The sequence below is a fragment of the Lissotriton helveticus genome, chromosome 7 (assembly GCF_964261635.1).
Source record: "Lissotriton helveticus chromosome 7, aLisHel1.1, whole genome shotgun sequence".
NCBI lineage: Eukaryota > Metazoa > Chordata > Amphibia > Caudata > Salamandridae > Lissotriton > Lissotriton helveticus.
In genome coordinates this window covers 462,426,220-462,442,208 of record NC_136068.1, presented here as the reverse complement: position 1 = coordinate 462,442,208, position 15,989 = coordinate 462,426,220, and the positions used below count along the sequence as shown (strand labels likewise).

At 46.1% G+C, this 15,989-nt stretch overlaps 1 protein-coding gene across 2 annotated transcripts in view; it reads right to left on the bottom strand.

Moving 5' to 3' along the window:
* Positions 1–4,322: 4,322 nt before the first annotated feature.
* Positions 4,323–15,989, bottom strand: part of KCTD13 (potassium channel tetramerization domain containing 13) — a 171,490-nt gene continuing 159,823 nt past the window's right edge. For both annotated transcript variants that reach the window (XM_078652417.1, XM_078652418.1), the window contains exon 7: positions 4,323–7,169. In XM_078652417.1, the coding sequence (XP_078508543.1) occupies positions 6,939–7,169 (231 nt within the window). In that variant the 3' untranslated portion in view covers positions 4,323–6,938. The remainder of the gene's footprint in view (positions 7,170–15,989) is intronic.

Sequence of the window (15,989 nt, the reverse complement as noted above, 5' to 3'; positions counted from 1 at the left end):
GAACCAAATGTCGCCATCCACTCATTGAACTGCAGGTTATCAGTTCGAGTGTGGCCAGTTAATACAGGTTTATTGTCTCTAAGTTTCTCCAGGAGGTCTGGCCGGGTGAGTGAATTTTTCCAATCAGGTTTACGACTGGCAACACTTATTCTCAAACATTTTGCCGGGGCCATATGTTTTTAAAAAAGATCAAACGGAATGAGTTTGTGGTCTGACCAAATTTGGGCACACGGGGATCTAACTATCAGGCTGTCTAAATTAGAGCAGATACAGTCTAAAACATGACCTGCAATGTGAGTAGATTCCAGCGTTAGCAGGGTAAGACCAAGGATTTTAATAATATCCCTAAAACAACTTGTCCCTAACTCCTTAGGGAAGTCTAAATGGAGATTAAGGTCACCCAACACCGTACAATGGGCAAACCTAAGCGTGAGATCACTCAGCGCATCTCCAATGCTCTCCAGAAAATCAGTGAGTGAACCAGGTGGGCGATAAATCAGGGCCCCAGAGAAGGAAAAGGAGTCGTGGATACCAAGGCCGAAAGCCATAGCCTCTGCCCCCTTAATGCCTGGCAACTCATACGTCATACATTTCAATGTACTGCGATATATTATTGCCAAACCTCCTCCCCGTTGCAGGGGTCTGTCTAATCGCTGAATTAAAAAAATTTGCAGAAGAGCCACTGCTATATCCGGGTTACACCAAGGACGAAGCCAGGTTTCTGCAACGAAAAGCCAGTCCAGATTAATCTCTACGATCAGGTCGTTAATGTGCTGTGCATTTTTGCACATCGACCTGGCATTAATAAGCCCCCCTCGTAGAACAGTGGGCTGAGTGTCGTCTAGAGCAGATGACACTGGAATAAACTTCGCCTTACAGTGGATGCAACAAGCTGGGCCGTCCCATGTCTCTGATAATAGGGAGTCGTGGCAGTCAGAGGAACACTTGTTAAGAGAGTATAACCACTCCCTGGACTGAACCTGCCCACTTACACATGGAGCGGAGTAGCTAGCCTCTACCGCTGCCTCGACGCTGACGAGCGCAGACGGGCAGGACTCTGGCTCGACTCCGGCGCGACTACGGCGCGCCCGCTGCGCGTCCCCATGACAGATTTAAATACGGGACTCGCCTGCCCGCCTGAGCACTAGAGCGCTCACCAAGATGGCGGCGCTAGGCGTCCCTATCTACCCCCAAGATGGCTACAAGACGTGTGCTCCTGAAAGTGACCCGCTAAAACAGCGGTGAAAGTGCCGATTATGGTGCAAGTAAGCGCAATAAGTGCAGTTAAAAACACGGGGCTGAAAGGTAAGTTATTTAAAAATTAACACAAGTTTACACACGCGCGTACTTCCGAGGTTTGGCTAACTAAGGGCACCTGATGCATAGAGTGCGCAGCGTTTTACAAAGATTGCCTTATCCAAGGCCGAGCTGCAGTAAGAGACCGTCTTAAATAGGGGACTCGCCTGCCCGCCTGAGCACTAGAGTGCTCACCAAGATGGCGGCGCTAGGCGTCCCTATCTACCCCCAAGATGGCTTCAAGACGTGTGCTCCTTAAAGTGACCCGCTAAAACAGTGGTGAAAGTGCCGATTATGGTGCAAGTAAGCGCAATAAGTGCAGTTAAAAACACAGGGCTGAAAGGTAAGTTATTTAAAAATTAACACAAGTTTACACACGCGCGTACTTCCACGGTTTGGCTAACTAAGGGCGCCTGATGCATAGAGTGCGCAGCGTTGTACAAAGATTGCCTTATCCATATGTGGTGGCCGAGTCCCAAACGCTATTAAATTCCAAAAGGTTTTCTTGTTCCTATTTAGGAGGGAGTCGGTAAGTTCTCCCCACTGAGCTGTCTCCCAACACCTTTTGGTCTTATTCAAAATTGCCTTATATCCTCTTTCTTGCTTCACTGATCTTCATACGATCCTTTTTTTAATGCTTCTAAGAGCGCTGTTTTGGGAATCTACATTCTTGTGAGTATCAGCCCGGGAGATTTTGTGGATAGTGGCCCCCTTTGCTTCCTTTGCGAATACGTTTTTCAACTACTCCATCAGTTCAGAGTGAAAGTCCAGAAAATGATTCGAACTGTTAGCAGCATACTCAAGCGGGGCCAGTGTGTCCACAAACAACTTACGCATTTGGAACTAGATAAAGGGATTTTCTGGTACAGATGCCCTCTGGACTCTCCTTCTGTTGCTACATGGCATGGCTTCATCAATAATAGTATAAGTCGGCAAACCATGTTTCAAGAAGAGACTTGCATGAAATTGGGCACCAAGTGCTTCATGGTCCCTGTCCATCCTAAGGACAACCTTCATATCAATCATATGCGACTATGGTATATCATCCACAAAAAGTGTTGATATTAGTAGTATATGCTTCTGTTTTAAAAGTGGGATGAGGGGCTGGTCAGCCAGGGTAGAGCCATTTAGTATCTTCAACCCATGTGCCAGAGCAGTTCAGTGATTTGACCTGCATCCCTAGGGTACTTTATCTCGGCATTCACAACAGGAGAAGATGACATCCTTGATACCGACAATGTATCAGAAAACCCCAAGCCTAATGATCCTACCGACAAATGAGGATGTCAGACTACTGCAATTATTTTATAACTGTGGTGCAGCTGATCAATCATATCAGAGTCTATCTATTGTGATATGTTAAGCCTCTAATGGTGGGTTTATTGAGCTTCACTTTTAAACTACAATCTGTAAATAAGGATAAACCAAGGACCACTGATGAAGGGCTCCCTGAAAATGCATTTGAATGCGTGCAATACAAGAGTTGGACTAACGTTACACAGCTGATTAATAAACTCTCAAAATAAGAGACACCCGGTTCAGAAATGTAGATGGAAAGCAAAATAATTGTGATTAAATATACATAAAGAAACAATGTGGAGTTCTAGAAATAACATATATTGAAAGCAATTTTGTGAAAAAAAGATGTAGAAATGGATAACATTTATAGTCCCATTGGGACGGAGCTGTGCACTAGGAGTACCTTCTGAAAACTCAGCAACATACAGCACCCAGAAAAAGATGTCATGAGCTGATACGTCGTGTCCTTTTCCTGGCTGAAGTGGTTGATTAAACTCATAGAGCTTCTTTTTTTTGTCTTCTTTCACCACAGTATAACTACTCCATCCTTAGGGTTGTACAGGTACTACTCACTCTAGCCCTTGTCCATATTCATTCTGCACCTGAAACCCGAAGCAAAGCTTCATTATCCTCCCCTAAAAAGGGTGGGGGGAGATAGCCATTTATGTTTTAATCATCAGAATTAGTTTCTTCACCATATCTCAGGACATTCCCAAAATTCCTCCCATAATTGCCCCTTAGTTTTCTTGTCTAAGTCCGAAGAAAAAACAACAACCCCAGAAATCCATTTATTCACGAATGGGGTAGTAGGTTCAGTCTAATATTTGCACATTAAAGTTCTTGCCAATAGGATCAGATAGAATAAAAGACGTTGTTCTATCCCACTCCAATGAGCATCCTGGGTTTCCCTTATTCCAAAAATAATAAGCTGGGGGCTAACTAACGTCTATCTTGTTGAAATATTTATTTAATAATAATACTTGCATCATTCCAGTACGGTTTTGACTATTTAAAAAAAAATGGCAGATTCCTGTCTGAGGTGACATGGAAAGCGAATAAACGATGGACGTAATTGTGGGTGTGAATAATTACCATTGACTGCGATTGGCAAGAATGACACTAATTTTTGTTCTCTTCATTACAATACCCCAAGTACGGCGAGTATACCCATAAGATTCAAGCTGCACCCAACTGACTAAGACCAAATAGGCTGAAACTAGTCTGGGGTAGAGCTTGTGTTCCTATTCAGAGGAGACCTAACCTGGCAGTTCCACTGCACTATTTCTAATGGAGGAGAGCTAAGGCTCATATACATATTTCTGGTTCCTGTATAAGGTAACAAGGTGGACAAAAAACGATGTACAGGAATCCCACTACAAGTAATTACAAAGGGCTGAGATTTTTTGTATTCTTCAAAATATGGTATCTGGACAAAAACTAGCTTCAGAAGTTCAGAGTTAATGTTGCAACTATTTCACTGCTGAAGCAGAGTAAACCTTATGTGCAGCGCACTTGTTTTTAGTCCCCGAAAAAAAACATGGTGCCTCTGATGAACCATCCAGCCTTCTCAAAGACTGTATCCATAGTCAATCTCTGAGCCACCGCAAACCTGTTCCCTCTAGAATAGGATGGGATCAGCGGATTGTTAGGAGGAGGTAGGGGAGTCCCCTAGGCAATGCTCCTCCCTGTGGTACCCGACATAGAATAAGTGACACGTACCACTGACATTAAATAACTGATTTTATTATCTCCGCGTTTGCACAAAAGTTGTTGCATTATTTATTAATACAATAATTTAATAGAAAACATTTGTTAAAAATAAATTAAATCATGGGGATTGTGTTGTACCTTGCCAGCAACACAAAGGATCAGAATGAAAAAACCCTAAACAACTTAACATTGCATCCGAAACTGTATTTAATAATAAGAAATTCGAACTAATTCCTGTAGGAGATTGTGTCATCTCTCCAAATACACATGTACAGGCACACAAATGCAAACAAACTCAAATGAGGAAAGGAATAAAGAGAGACGTGACCCAAACACAACTAGACTCACCAATATGCAGAATGACAAAAGGACAGGCAGTAAAAGATGCAGATGGACGCTCTCACACACCTATATGAAAAAGAGGCACAAAGACAATCACAAAGCATACAATCTCAAAAGTAAAACGCACACATGCATAGCTACCTTAGGGAGGAATGCAGCCAAAAAAGTACAATTAGCCAGACAGGAAAGACAGAAAACCAACCAAGCAAAAAATGAAGAGCCACCGTCAGGCACTAGTAGGCAACCACTAGAGTAGTGTGACCGCTACTGTGAGTCATAGGGACACCAACACTCCGAAAGAAATGCAATCAGAGTTCAATCAAACAGAGCAATAATCAGAAAGTAAGACACACACTGTCACGCAGTCACTCAATAGCACAGAGCCACAGGCAGACACATGCGCACACACACAGAAACACACTGCTTCATATGCAAACGTCCCAAGTACTCTCAAACACACGAATCATCAAAAACACAAATACATCCACAGACTGTAGCCAGGCACTGTTACAAATGGCATTCCTGGTGTTATGGAAGCCTTAGAACCTGGTGTAAATCTTTAAACAATTGCATCAAGGGGTTTGTATACATATATATTTTTAAAAACAGAATCTACGGTAAGAATTAAAATTGAAAACGTACCAGAAAAATAACATGAGCACCTGAAAGGGAGACACAACCATGACAACCAAAAATGCAGGCAATTCGAGCATGAAAAAAACCTTCTTCCAGTCACACCTCTGTGGCAATCAGACATAGCTTTGAGACTATTCTATCTCAGCTCTCTGGCAGCTGCACTATTACACCATTCCTTGCTTAGAGCACCTATACAGAGGGAGCTTGTGTACCATGCAGAATTGCTTCTTCTTAGCATCACCCACACTGTCACTCTCGCTTGTGCAACCTTGCACGCACACAACCAGACTGTAAACCATGTTTGGCACCCATGATCAGCAGGAAAGCAGTCTCGGCCTGGCCAGCAGTGCAGAGATCGCCAACCCTGCACGTCAGGGGCAGCGTTTGTGCGTTCCCCACAGGGACTTGAAAAAATAAAGTTTTTACAGCACAATTTAAATCACAATACAATTAATAATAAGAAGTATGAACAAAAAACATTTTGCTGCGTATTACTTGGACAGGGCGATCCCTCCCACAAGGGCACCAAGACCCCCTCAACTGAGAGCCAGCTACTCAAATTTACTGAGGGGAGATGTCCACGCTATGGCCGGACCCTTCAATAATGCCCTAGAAACACTGTTATCCTCTGAACGGTAAGACGATTAGGGCGGTTCCATGATGCACTCACCCAAGGATCCATGATCAGCCCATGGCCTTAGTAAATCTGCAAGAGGAAGTTTACGCCTCCCTCACGAGATAGTGCAAGGCTTCAGCATTTTGCATTCAGTTCTTGGATAAACCTCAGCTGCTGTAACCTGGTTACACTGTGGCAGGATCTCCAATAACCACACCAGTGTCCACTGCTATGAATGGCTGTGCACATTATAATCCTAAATCATCTAAACACGCTGTTAAACAGAATTCTAAAATTAACCTTAAAAGTAAGTAGCGGATTGAGTTTACTACATGGTCCGCTTGGAGGCAGGGGCTAGTGCCAAACTGGCTTACAAACCAAACTGGCACTTTTCTGCCGACACAAGGCCACTGAGCCTCCATTATGGGGCAGGACGACTAAGTTGGCATGAGAAGTAGATGGTCCTGGACATCTTAATGGAGGGGAACCTGAAGTTATTCCTTAGTCCTTCAAAGGGACAGAGTCCTCTACCAACAACTAGCTTCAGGTTCCCTCCCAAGTGCAACGCTGGTTGGTCACTCCGTGTCCCAATATGTCGATATCTCTTGGGGAACTAGAGCCCATTGTGGCCAAGATGTTCAATGCACCCACATGGCAGAAGAGGGGAACAGGCCAAAAGGAAGACGAGGATTTCTGGAAGAGGACTTCATGTTCCTCTAAAGAAACAGTGATTTTACAAAGTACCAATGAGTTCAGCACAGCGACATGAAGGCATTGCACTGTCAGCAAGCACTGTACAAAAAAAGAGCATATTAATTCTATTATAACCACTTACATATTAAGTCAACCACTGGGATATACAAAATAGTGCACCTTGCAACCTCATTCAGCCTCAGATGCTATTTTGATCCCTGTTGGACCCTCTCCTCTTCAATTTCCGTCGTTACCAAAGTAAAATATTTACAATAAAAGTTCTTATGAGGCTCAGCCGGTAAGAATTTGGACCAAGGCGGAGAGAATTGGAGGAAGATGCTACCCCTCAGTCCTTAAACACCATCTGCTGCCCATGGGGGAGGTCATCGTGCATCATATGTCGACGCACGTGGATCCGCCGCACTCTACGCTCCCGACCATCATCATCATCAGTGCAGTGTGCTGCGCCACCACCTCCCCCTGTAGCCTCCAGAAGTGCCTTGTCTGGCACTCGGGGTGTCTCGTAGATCAGGATGTTCAGAGTCTCCTCAAAGATGCGTGCTTCGGGAAACTCTACCTGTAGCAGGGACGCAAAAGAAAAAAGGGAGACAATGAAGTGTGCATGTGCAACTTCTGAAGTCAGCTGCAAACAATTCTGAGCTGGGGACAGTGCAGTGGCAGATGCTGCTCAAACAACAGCTACAAAGCTATGCTTTTTTATTAGTCATCTTGACGGCCACATTTGACCCTAATCAACCGTTCTCACTCCAATTTGGGATTACAAGTCATTTTTTTACATCTGCTCAGTGGATGGATTTAGTTGAATGCTCACAAGCCACTCGCATAATAAGCTTGACTCCCTATACAACTTAAAAACCTACAAGTATGTCAATCTACTGTTTAAAAATGGCACACGTTAATTTCTTTATCTGTTTTATCACAGTCTGTAGATTCCTAACATTGATCAAAATATATAAAATACAATTTCTGGAAGATGAACACGTTTTGCAATATTTACTATTGTTACCAATTCTTCAATGATTCTTCCTTAATAGTCATAACTACTAACCTGACATATGCAATACCTTAAAGACTTTCTGTAGGGAAATACAGCTTTCCAAATCATTATTAAATGCCTGTATGTAACACTTCTTGTAAACCAAATAGGTTTAAAGTAGTTTAAAAAAAAGCAATTGTCTAAGCTATTCTCTAACTCTCACTTCCGAAAAGGAATGTAATAAAAGCAGATCACCAAATGAGGAAAAGCCATTTTCTGTGCTTGGCCCATAGGGCAAAACACGGAAAAGGTCACAGACTAGATCCATGTTTGCACCAGAAGCCAGTGCAGGGCAGCTAAGGCTGGGGAATCTGAATTGTGCTTTGAAAGTCTATGAAGAGTTCGTGCAGCAGCATTCTAGCCGATCTGCAGTCGTCTTATAACATACTTAGGACTTCCCAAGAAGAGGGAGTTTTTATAGTCAAGACAAAAGTTCATCAATCCCTGTATGACCAGTTTCCTTAATGTTGGCGGGAGCCGTTAAAAGACTGTCCGTAGAGTTCCCAACAGTCCAAAGAATGTCACTGGTAATTTCGGTGATTGAGTTCCTCATTAACAGTTTGTTATCCAACCAAAAATCTAGACATTTTACTGCCTGGTAGGGTTGTGGGCACTCTCCAAGATATTCCAGCCACGTTCCACCCTGAGAGGTTATTACCAACAACCACCTCTGTTTTTCCACCACTGAACTTAAGACTACTGTCTGGCATCCAGTCTGTGGCCTGCTGGAGGCATGAATTTAATTGTAAGGTTGTCGGCCTTGTTTCTGGGGTAAGGGCTAATATTAGTTGTGTATCGTCAGCATATGACGCAAGTACAAGGCGCCTGCACTAGCTCTGCCAGGGGGAGCACGTATAAATTAAAAACTTGGGGCTTCGGGAAGTGTGGGGTTTACCATCATCAACTGCGATACAAAATAGTGATGGAAGAATTGCTTGAATTGATCTCAGCCACTGGTAATTACGCTGGCCGTATCCCAGTCAATTGTTATTTTGCACACTATGTCACCTCAGTTTGGACATAGCCAGATGCAAACCAGTCTTGACCCTGCTCCAATGGGAACAGTTCTGTACGAACTGCCACACCCAGGTCCTTCCCAAACTGGAACACAAGCAACCCAGGACTAGGAACACCCTAGTTAGGACTCATCAGCCAGGTATAGCTTGTTCCAGTGAAACGGTGTGCAGTTTCGTATACTTCAACACTATCTGGTGTCAGATTAGTCTTGGAAACCTTTAAGTGAAGATACAATTTAATTCCAGAAGCATTTTTTCATCTCAGCAGCTCTCGGACACCACTGTATAAAAAAATGCCTATCTTGTGGTGTGAAACATCAAGAAAAGATGATCAGGCTGTCTACGGCCTCTCTAACCATTGTCAAGTGCCCATGTAAAAAAGCCTAAGTCAAGCAGGCTCAGTGGCACAAAGTGAAACTACATACAGATCAAGCTGACCATTTTGGGGAAAAGCTCCAGAACGCCTTCAAAGAAAAGCAATCGTTTTAGGATCGATTAGGATACCAGCTCAGCAACATGGGTATCAGTTTCCGCCACTTCACTAGACTTTGCTAAGATGCATTCTGATACCAATAGTCATCAGTCAAACAAGCAGTGGCATTGCTGCAACCAATCTGGTCCAGAAGCTCATGGTCCAGAAGAACAAGTTACTTACCTTCGGTAACGCTTTTTCTGGTAGATACAATATCTGCCTGTGAATTCCTCACCTTGTGAATATCCCCTTGCGTCAGCAACATTCGGAAATTCTTTTTGTAGCTTCGCACCGACGTGGTCTTGGACGTCATAGAGGCACGGCATCGCTCGCGACTCCGCTGACGTCACCGACGCCTATAATAGGCCCACGCCGGCGTGATGACATCAGTTCCGCCCTTTTTTCCGTGCCTTCGAGGCACACGGACGGACCAATGACAGTAGACATATACATAGTATACGCAGTACAAATATCAAGGTAACACACACAGTGTGAAGCAAATGCAATAAAACATTTGAAATAAACAACTCCTTGACAATAAAGTAAAAACATTACAGGAAACTCTGGTATAGAAGAGTGGACAACAGGGAGGCGGGTGGGTCAGTGAGGAATCCACAGGCAGATATCGGATCTACCAGAAAAAGCGTTACCGAAGGTAAGTAACTTGTTCTTCTGATAGATACATCTGCCGTGTGGATTCCTCACCTTGTGAATAGATTCCCACAGCAGTCCCCACTCCCGGAGGGCGTCCACTCTCCTAAACCAGAAAATCCTGGAGGACAGAGCGCGCAAAGTGGCCGTCCCTCCTCACCTCAGAGTCCAAGCAGTAATGCTTCGCAAAAGTGTGGAGAGGACCAAGTTGCGGCCCTACAAATATCCTCTACAGGAACACCTCTAGCCAAAGCTGAGGTTGAAGACTTAGCTCTAGTAGAATGAGCCATTATGCCCTCTGGTGGTTCCTTACCGGCCAAAGAGTAGCAGATCTTTATACAGAGGACGATCCATCTTGACAAAGTCCTTTTATGGACCACTCTTCCTTTCTTGCAGCCAGCAAACCCAATGAAGAGCTGGTCATCCAAACGAAAGTCTTTAGATCTGTCCAAGTAAAAGGACACCGCCCTTTTGGGGTCCAGACGGTGCAGTCTCTCTCCCTCCTTAGAAGGGTGAGGGGGAGGATAGAAGGTAGGAAGGGTAATGGACTGACCTAGATGGAAGGGAGTTACCACCTTAGGCAGCAAAGCAGCCCTGGTCCTAAGAACCATTCGATCAGCATGAATGGACAAGTAAGGGGGCTTGTAACTAAGAGCTTGAAGCTCACTTACCCTCCTTGCCGAGGTTATTGCAACGAGGAAGACTGTCTTAAGAGTCAGAAGCCTCATAGGACATTTGTGAAGAGGCTCGAAAGGAGCACCCATCAAAAAAGTCAAAACAAGGTTTAAGTCCCACTGAGGTACAATAAAAGTAGTAGGAGGGAACTTATTTGTGAGGCCCTTCAAAAACCTTAAAACCACAGGAGATTTAAAAAGAGATGGCTGGTCAGGCAAACAGAGAAAAGCCGACAGCGCTGAAAGATAGCCCTTCACTGTGGCAACAGCAAGCCCCTGTTGCGCCAGAGAAAGGGCAAACTGGAGAACATCAGACAAATGGGCTCTCAAAGGGTCAATAGATTTATCCCCACACCACGTGACAAATTTTGACCATCTATAAGAATAGATGGACTTAGTGGAGTCACGCCTGGCCGACAAGATGACATCCACCACGTCAGGCGGGAGAGAAAAGGAATTCAGGTTGCCCCGTTCAATCTCCAGGCATGAAGGTGTAATGTCTGGAGGTGGGGGTGTAGAACCTGCCCCTCCATCTGAGAGAGGAGGTCTGCCCTGAGAGGGAGACGGAGCGGCGGGTGAGAGGAGAGTTGGAGAAGATCTGTATACCACACCCTTCTTGGGCAGTCCGGGGCGACCAATATGACTTGGGCCCGGTCCTGGCGAATCTTCCTCAGAACCCGAGGAATCAAAGGTATGGGAGGAAACGCGTAAAGGAGTTGATTTCCCCAACTCAACTGGAACGCGCCCTCCAAGGCTCCTTGCATCGGATACTGGAGACTGCAGAAAGACAGGCAGTGAGCATTCTCGCAAGTGGCGAACAGGTCCACCCGAGGAGTCCCTCACATCTGAAAGATGTCGTGAACCACCTCCGGGTGAAGCCTCCACTCGTGGTCGGCAGAGAACTGCTGACTGAGACTGTCTGCACGAACGTTCAGAACTCCGGCCAGATGAATCGCCATCAGACAAATCTGATGGTCCTGAACCCAGGACCAGAGACGCAGAGCCTCTCTGCAGAGACACTGCGACCCCACTCCTCCCTGTTTGTTGATGTACCACATCGCGGTCGTGTTGTCCGTCAGGACATGGACCGACAGACCGCAAAGGGAAGGGAGGAAGGCCTTGAGCGCCAAACGAATCGCCCGCAATTCTAGAAGGTTGATGTGAAGCAACCTTTCCTCTGGAGACCAAAGACCCTTGACCTCCAGGTCCCCCAGATGAGCACCCCACCCTAGAGTGGATGCATCCGTTATCACTGTTGTCACCGGATGAGGCAACTGAAAAGGCTTCCCTTGAGACAGGTTACCTTCCACGCCCCACCAAGACAGATCCGCCGCAGCTTCTCTGGAGATCCTCACTGACTCCCCGAGATCTCCGTTGTGCTGATACCACTGCCTGCGGAGGCACCACTGGAGCGCCCTCATGTGCCAGCGTGCATGGTTGACCAAAAGAATGCATGAAGCCATCAGACCGAGCAGGCAAAGGACCTTCAGGACTGGAACGACCGGTCCATTGTAAAATAAAGGAATCATTTCCTGTATGTCGCGAATCCTTTGAGGAGGAGGGAATGCGCGACATACAGTTGTGTCCAGTACAGCACCTATGAACAGGTTGCGCTGGGAGGGCACCAGGTGAGACTTGGGTACATTTATCGAAAAACCCAACCTGTACAACAACTGGGTTGTCTCCTGCAGATGATGGAGCACTCTCTCGGACGACCCTGCTTTGATCAGCCAGTCGTCCAAATAAGGGAATACAGGAATCCCTGACCTCCTAAGATGCGCTGCCACCACCGCCATCACCTTGGTGAAGACTCGAGGCGCAGTAGTAGGCCCAAACGGAAGGACCGCAAACTGATAGTGTTGCGATCCCACCGTAAAACGGAGATACTTCCTGTGCGACTTCAGGATTGGGATGTGAAAGTACGCATCCTGCAAGTCGAGCGACACCATCCAGTCTTCTTCCAGCAGTGCCTGAAGAACCTGAGCAAGGGTGAGCATCTTGAATTTCTCTTGTTTCAGAAACAAATTCAAGATCCTGAGATCCAGGATTGGACGCAGCCTGCCGTCCTTTTTGGGAATCAGGAAATACCGGGAGTAGCATCCCTGACCCATTTCCTGCTCTGGGACCACCTCTATCACACCCTTTCTTAACAGAGTTTGAACTTCCTCCTGAAGGAGTAACAGATGTTCCTCTGAGCAATATCCCTGGCAAGGAGGGTAATTGGGAGGAAATTCCCGAAAGGGAAGGGCATACCCATTTTCTACGAGATTGAGAACCCAAAGATCTGATGTAACCGATTCCCAATCCCGAGAAAGTGGGTAAGCCGACCCCCCACCGGACCCACATGATCCTGAATGGCGGATCTAGGGCTGCTTTTCTGTGGCTGGGGGGTTGGAGGAGGAAGAGGTTTGACGTCCTCGAAGACGACCCCTTTGCTTTCCCCTATATGACCTGTACACGGTGTTCTGCTGCTGCTGCTGCTGCTGTTGTTGTTGCCGCTGCTGACCTTGTCTAAAGTTCCGAAAAGAAGAGCGTCCAAACCCTCTGAACTTTTTGGTCGAAGCACCTCTAATCTGAAGGCCCAAAGATCTAGCAGTAGCTCTGCTATCTTTAAACCTTTCGAGGGCTGTATCTGCCTTCTTGCCAAATAGTCCTTCTCCGTCAAAAGGCAGGTCCAAAAGCGCTGCCTGAACATCAGCAGAAAAATCCGAGGACTTTAGCCAAGCTGATCTCCGTGTAGCAACTGCAGTACCCATAATTCTAGCCACAGAATCAGCCGTGTCAAGACCGCTCTGAATAACCTGGCGTGCCGCTGCTTGGGTGTCAGACAATACCTCCTCAAAATCACTCCTGTTCTCATCAGGGATCTTAGGAGCCAAAGCACGCATTGAATCCATAAGTGCCTGTAAATACCTCCCCATGAGACAAGTGGCATTTGTAGATTTTAAGGCCATACTAGCAGACAAGAAAGTTTTCTTGGCCACCTGATCTTGTTTTCTAGCCTCTTGTCCCCAGGAACTTGGGGAAAAGCACTTATAGATTTCTTAGAGCATGCAGCCTGAATCACTAGGCTCTCTGGAGAAGGGTGAGATGTTAAGAAAGCAGGGTCCTCTGGAGCTACCCTATATCTCCTAGCCACACTCTTGGAAACAGCAGGAGCAGAGAGCGGCTTCTTCCAAACCTCCATAATGGGCTCAGTTAACGCTTCATTAAATGGAAGTAAAGGCTCCACAGCCGAAGTTGGAGAGTGAAGAACTTCTGTCAGAAGGTTCGATTTAAATTCAACTGTTGGTAAAGTTAAATTTAAAAGACCAGCAGCCTTCTTCATTACCACATGATATGGTTGGACATCCTTTGAAGGCGTATCATGTCCAGAAGGTAATTCCCACTCTGGGGAAAAATCAAGGCCACTGGCATCAGCCAGCTCTTCAAAACAGTCTTCTCCGAGCTCACCTTCTTCTAGATCAGGGTGAGAGTCGGCATAACTTCTTTCCTCTAAGAGACGCTGAGCTTCTCTTCTGGATCTCTCCTTAACACGCCTCGGTACCGGATCCATCAACGACTCCGATGGAGTCGGAACCGACTTCGATGGCCGAGGTGTATGCTCCTGATGTCTACTCCGAGCGGGCGACGTCGGCATTGGAGTCGTCGACTTCGGACGAGTCGGTGACGACCTCGGCAGAGCCGGAAATTGCCACGGCGTTGATGGGGCTGGCATAAACTGCATGAATGGAGCCGGGGCATATCAATGAGGAACCCCCAAATTAAATGCCAGAGGACCCATGGGACCCGAAGGTGCACCAGAGGGGTACCACGTCCTTGAGAAAACACCATACACAGCGTTTAAGAACGCTGAAGGGTCTTGGCCCGGTGCTGGAAAAGGAGGTTGAATACCTTTAGGCTGACCTCGAGGTGGGATCGAATCCGGCTCAACAAAATGCGCAGATTCTTCAACTTCCACAGGAACCACCTCATCCACTTCTCGAGTCGGAGAAGGTGCCGGAGATGGATTGGACTCCGGAGCCGGAGAGGGAACCTGCGACCTCGAAGGCGAAGCCTCACCTTCCTGATCCGGAGACTCATGCGAAGGGACCACCTTCGAACGAACCTTCTTGGGCGACCTCGAGTCCGACTTCTCACCCGAGTGACGACGAGACTCATCTAGAAGCATGATCCAAAGAAGACTTCGAGGCCGACCCTTCACGAGATCTGGACCTCGACTTCGACTTATTTTTCTTAGAGTGAGATTTAGATGTTTTCTTACTCTTGTCGGCTCTAAGTTTTGCCACAAGCAGCTTGGTTTCTCTCTCCCGCAGGGCCTTCGGATTCATCTTGTGACATGATGAACATCCATCCACGTCGTGATCCGAACTTAAGCACCAAATACAATCCTCGTGTGGATCCATGATGGACATCATCTTTCCACACTCCCTGCAGGGCTTGAAACCGGTTTTCTTCGACATTATATCGAAATAAAGAAGCAGAAAATACAGAGTAAGGAAACAAAGTCACAGTATTGTAACTGGGATTGCCGAAACCGTTAGCGTCGACGGCGCGGAAAAAAGGGAACTGATGTCATCACGCCGGCGTGGGCCTATTATAGGCGTCGGTGACGTCAGCGGAGTCGCGAGCGATGCCGTGCCTCTATGACGTCCAAGTCCACATCGGCGTGAAGCTACAAAAAGAATTTCCGAATGTTGCTGACGCAAGGGGATATTCACAAGGTGAGGAATCCACACGGCAGATGTATCTATCAGAAACTCAACTACAATGTGTTAGTGGCTGAGGCATCCTTGACAGAGAAACCCACTCAGACTCATGGAGCACATATCGCCAAGGGTCTAGGTCAACTTCAGGGTCTATATTGAAGACGCAGCTGTTAAGTGACTCAATGCCAAGGACTGAATTAAAAAAGTAATAAATTAACTTTTGGCAGACGAGAATTGTAGTGAGGAATCACTGGAACCAATTCCTGCTTTCCCTTGGAAACTCTTCATAGGAAGTATCATGGATCATCATCTTCCAAAAGGATCTAGAGCGACCTCCCATTCCAGGAGGAGGAGCAGAACACCAGGTGAGAGTCACAGAAATCTAACATGTTCTGGGTTATTCGGGCTTAGCATAGACCAGATTACTTAAAGAACATGCAACAATATCAGTTTGGTACCTCACTCAAGCACATATTCACAACACTTCGTCAGAATTAATTCTATGAAGGAATTCACACACTTATCCTCATTATCTTCAATGACCATGATCTGAGTAGCTACCAAACTCAATAATCCAATACCAATCTGAAAACCGAGATTGTTTTAAGCATGGAGTCTGACTCTCCTTCAACATCTCATACTCTTGTTACAAGGCCTGTTGGGGCCAACACTGGCTATGTTCTTGACTCCGGCTTCAAACAAATCAATCATGTGAACATAAAAACAGATCTTCAAAGTGAGATCCGCATTTCCTGCTTGTGAAATGGGGAGTCGCTAGGGAATGCTGGTATTTGGGGATCGTTTATATACTGGTGAGC